General features: G+C 42.1%; 1 protein-coding gene across 1 annotated transcript; it reads left to right on the forward strand.

The window, feature by feature from the left end:
* Positions 1–1,867: 1,867 nt before the first annotated feature.
* Positions 1,868–4,463, forward strand: LOC130981402 (serine/threonine-protein phosphatase 7 long form homolog). Its single transcript, XM_057905002.1, has 4 exons — positions 1,868–1,936; positions 2,240–2,982; positions 3,068–3,155; positions 3,240–4,463. Exons 1-4 carry the CDS (start codon positions 1,868–1,870, stop codon positions 4,461–4,463), a joined length of 2,124 nt encoding a protein of 707 aa, XP_057760985.1.
* Positions 4,464–5,040: the final 577 nt, after the last annotated feature.

A 5,040-nucleotide genomic window follows, 5' to 3' on the forward strand; every position in this document is an offset into this window, starting at 1 on the left:
GTACAAAATATGATGGTAGTTTTGCAAAATTTCTACAAAACATATGGGATGAAGATTAATGTAGAGAAGTCTAAAACACTTTGCTCCAACAATGTATCTACAACAATAAAAAGGATATTCACTGGGATGTTCTCCATCAGATTTTTCTAGGACCTATGTAAGTACCTTGGGATTACTCTTAACCATTATAGAGTGACTCAATTAGTTTTTAATGGTGTTCTGGATAAGATTCGGGGTAGACTCTGCTTAGTTAATTCGGTAGTAGCTGCTATTCCTATGTACCAAATGTAGGTCTCTATTTTCTCCAAAGGGATAGTCAATAAGTTGGAGACTATGATGCGAAATTTTTTTTAGAAAAGTCAAGCTGATGGTAGAGATTTGGATCTTGTTAGTTGGAACTTGAAAGGTGTTGGTTACTCCAAATAAGTATGGGAGTTTGGGTATTAGAGATTCTTATTGTGTTTTACATGGGAAGCTAATTTAGACCTTTTTCCATTAGTCAAAAATAAGTTATGGGTCCAACTATTAACATCAAGATGATTGTTTTGATTGTTCTAGGGACATGGACTCTTACTTTTGGAAGAGTTTATGCAAAGCTTGAAAAGTATTGAAGGACGGAGTTGCTTGGTGTATTGAAATTTAAACAAGAATTTTTTATTTTCTAATTGGAGGAGAGAGAAAAAACTATCTAATGAGATATATTATATTCATATTTCTGATTCAAATCTCCGGATAGAAGATCTTTGATTGTTTGGTAGGTGGCACTTGGAGAACTTTTATTCCCCTCTAAATCAGAGTCTGATAGGTAACATTCTTTCTTATAATTCAGATGTGCAAGTGGGTTCGTAAGTGGGTTAGTGTTAGTTCGGGTCTGCTTCGAAGGTTTATGACTCGCACAATGGTTACTTGTCGTTATGTAAGAAGCAATTTGGTTGGGAGAAGCAGGGGATTTGGCTTTGGCTTTGACGACAACTTATTTTGAAGAAGCACAAATTTTTGGCTTGGCTTTGTTTTAGGGAGGCTCTGCCTACTGCAAGTTTTCGCTTCATGAGAGGTATGTCAATCTAAGATAGGTGTCCAAGATGCCTTTCTTTCTAGGAATCGGTTTTACATTATATTCAGGATTATTTGAAAGCTCAGCTTGTGTGACACAGGTTGGATATCTCTTGTCATCTTCTAGATTTGAAGAATTGAATCCTTTGTCATAGCAAAGAGCATCATTTTAGATAATTTTCGAGACTTTGGTAGATATTATTATTATTATTTATCATATTATATTATTATTGTTATTCTTATTATTATTATCAATATAATTAAAATAATTAAAAATATTTCCAATTGATAATTGATAAGTAATTTAATAATGTATTAAATATTAATTTTATATAACTGTAATAAAGATATTTTTTTAAGGGCAAGTTACCAATTTAAAACAATTGGTTGAAAGCTTTACCAAATTACAACATTTGGAATTTGGTTACCATATTGTCTTGAATCAATCTATATAGAAACCGTGGGAGGCAACCACGGATTCCAAATGTACATAAACCGTGGGAGGTAGGAAGGTTTTATGATCAAATCATGTTGTATGTAAACCGTGGTAGGCAGCCACGGTTTACGTGAAGAGAATGTAAAGCATAAACCGTGGTAGGCAGCCACGGTTTATGAGTAAATGCTTTCGAACATAAAACCCTAGAGGCAGCCACGGTTTATGAGTGAGTAGTATAAATAGCAAAGCCGTGGCTGGTGAGGGCGGATCATTTGTGAGATTTGTGAGTGAGGAGAAGGTTGGTGGGTGAGAGTGGAAAAAAAAATTTTTTTGTTAAGTTGCTGGTTTGAGAAGTTGAACCGGTTTAGTGGAGAACCGATGGAAGAAGAAGACCGGATGTACCGGTTAAACCGCGTTGCGCATGTGGCTGGATTTATCGACCAAGAGGTTGGTTAAACCGGCTTTTTATTATTATTTTTTGTTTAATGTTCTTATCATTAATGGTAAATGTTAAATTAATATTTTAATAGTTATAATAGAATTTTTTGCTGTTATCATGATAGTGAGTATTTTATATTTATAGAATTTGTAATTTATATTATTGGTAGAATTAATTTTTTAGGTTTACGTGTTAGTAATATTGTTAGTGTTATTTTCTCTATTGTTGTTATGCTTAGGGTTTTTTATTGATATTACTGTAAATTGTTGCTATTGTTGTCTGTTGAGAGTTCGCTATCTATCTTTTTACAGCCTGCTAGGGTTATTAGTGGTGTGAGAAGACAACAGAATATGCCTTTACACGAGCGTATCATACCGTATCTAGAGACGGCGGGCTTATATCACTTGGCTAGGCTGAACAGTCAGTGGTTTTGGGTTGATGAGCCTCTACTTAGCGCATTCATTGAGAGGTGGCGTCCTGAGACCCACACATTTCACATGCCCTTTGGGGAGTGTACGGTCACCTTGGAGGACGTGGCCTATCAGCTGGGTTTACCGATTGATGGTGAGCCTGTGAGTGGGTGCCTTAGTGAGTTTGAGAATTTCATGGAAAATGGAAGACCGGCATGGGTGTGGTTCCGTGAGCTGTTTGGGGAGTTACCTTCGCAGAATAAAGTGAAGCAGATGACAGTGTGCTACACATGGTTCCATGAGCGGTTTCGGGTTTTGCCAGCAGATGCTACTGAGGACATCGTGCGTATATACGCGAGGGCCTATATTATGATGCTGTTGTCATCGCAGCTGTTTGCGGACAAGAACGCCAACCGTGTCCACCTTCGCTGGTTGCCTTATGTGGCATCGTTGGATGACTTGGGTAGATATAGCTGGGGCTCGGCCGCGCTGGCGTGGTTGTACAGATGTCTTTGTCGTGGAACAAACAGAAATGTTGTCAACTTGGCTGGGCCACTACAGCTTCTACAGTCTTGGATCTTCTGGAGATTTCCTTGTCTGAGGCCAAGTGATTTCAACAGATTCGGGATTCCACTTGCATCCAGGTAAAGAAATATGATGCTAGAGTTTGAAATCGTTCATTTACATGTCCCATTAGATGTTATGACATTCTTTTAATTGAACTTGTAGGTGGGCTCAGTATCTACCGAGGAACGATGCAGTAGATCAAAGAGTGGTGGCTGCACGCCTTTGTTTGGATAGATTGCGTGTGCATGATGTGAGTAATTTATTTATAGTTCATTCAGTTATGTTTTGCCTGTTATAGAATTTGTTTTACGTAAAGTTTCATTACGTGATGTAGATCGTGTGGGAGCCCTATTCCACTCCGGATGTCGCAGCTGTTGTTCATCCAGAGATACTACTAGACCAGCACCGCAGGCTATGGACGGCAGTTACCAGTCTCATTTATTTTGCTGCGATTGAGTGGCACCAGGTGGATAGGGTTATGCCTCAGTTCGGCGGGGTTCAGCATCTCCCTCGTTTGGCTCTTAACATAGACTGGCTTCATGCGATGGACGGCAGGGGTGGAGATAGGTGGTTCCCCTCATATTATCGGGAGTGGCATGAGCATTGGCAGGATCGGCATGCCTCAGTTTTACCCGTTGACCGAGTTGCTGATCCTGGGCCATCAGCTGAGTACCTGGACTGGTGGTGTCGTGTGGCCCACCGATTTTTATCCCCAGAGGTTGCATTTCAGGATCCCAGGCCTATTGTGTTGACTGAGGAGGCTCGTCATAGAGGGTCATCCCAGGCACCTCCTATGGTGCAGGTTGTCGACAGACCGGACAACCGCCGCGTGGACAGGCGTAGGCGTATCGGCACACGTACTACGGATCGAGAGTGGCGATGGCTGGCCGACCAGTTAGATGAAGAGCAGGCTGTTGGTGGTCATGGAGGTGATATTGATCATCGTGTTCCGAGACGTAGGGCCAGACGACATGGTCAGCGGGATGGTGGTGGACGGGCCCGTGGTAGAGGACCATCTGGAGAGTATCACAGTGGTCAGGATGCTGTTGGTGAGGACATTGGTGGTGTGGGCACAGGGATGGATCAGGGTACGTACGAGGTGGGGGGTTCTTCTCAGATGTTCGAGGTGGGGGGTTCTTCTCAGATGTTCGCCGACTTTACTACCGCGGCCGTCGGTATGGAGATTGATGATCCTGTGAGTCAGTCAGAGTTCTTCAGAGATATAGCAGACATCTTGGGAGAGGATGATGGCACTCATTATAGGCCACAGATGGATGAGGGACATTCACAGTTTGCCGAGCACCAGCCACATGTTCAGGATGTACAGCCAGGTTTGCCGGTTGACCTGAACGAGCCTGCGCCTTCACCATTGGACCCATGGTTCGCGTTGGGAGGTACCCCAGCTTCGGCTTTCAGCGTAGTTCCGCCACAGGGACAGGTGCCACAGGTGGATCAGAGACCACGGAGGGCTCGTCGTGCTCCTTTATGTGGCACTGGAGGTCACCTTATTGGTCAGTTGCACGATGACGACAGTGACACGATTGAGGACTCTGATTAGTTAGCTATGTATTTCCCATTTGTCTATGTCCTTTCTTTCATTATGTACTTGGATTACTGTTTAAACATTTATGATGCTTTCTGGTGTTGTATCTTAAATTGATGTATCTCACTATTAAGTATGATTAATGATCTAGTAGTTTCTACTTTATTTGTCTAAACAATACAATGACATTAACACTAAATTAGGCTGTCTTAATATACCAAGTCAAGAAACAAATATTCTTACATGACGATACATAAACATATGAATAACACCAATGCTACTTATAAGACTGAAATTAAACATACATTGATAACCCATCCTCAACCTAAATAATACATCCTAATGATCCCCGCCAGCAGTATCTCTTCGCTGGCCACAGTTCCTCCGCGTGTGACCTGGCTGTCGACAGAGGCCACAGCGCTTGGGCTGGTTCTCAACAGATCGATCCATGGGACCACGGATCCTAGTTGCCTTCGGCCGACCTTCCCTGGCTCGCCTCATGTTTGGATCAGGAATGATAGTAGGCCCGGCATATGGTGGCCATAGGCCTTCTAGTATGGGCAGAACAAACCCATTACTGTAAACTTTGAAC

The sequence above is a fragment of the Arachis stenosperma genome, chromosome 5 (assembly GCF_014773155.1).
Source record: "Arachis stenosperma cultivar V10309 chromosome 5, arast.V10309.gnm1.PFL2, whole genome shotgun sequence".
NCBI lineage: Eukaryota > Viridiplantae > Streptophyta > Magnoliopsida > Fabales > Fabaceae > Arachis > Arachis stenosperma.

Coding starts and splice junctions, on each gene's coding strand:
- LOC130981402 (XM_057905002.1), top strand. CDS start 1,868: ATGGAAGAAGAAGACCGGATGTACCGGTTAAACCGCGTTGCGCATGTG. Junction 1,937..2,239: donor CTGGATTTATCGACCAAGAG/GTTGGTTAAACC, acceptor ATCTTTTTACAG/CCTGCTAGGGTTATTAGTGG. Junction 3,156..3,239: donor ATAGATTGCGTGTGCATGAT/GTGAGTAATTTA, acceptor TACGTGATGTAG/ATCGTGTGGGAGCCCTATTC.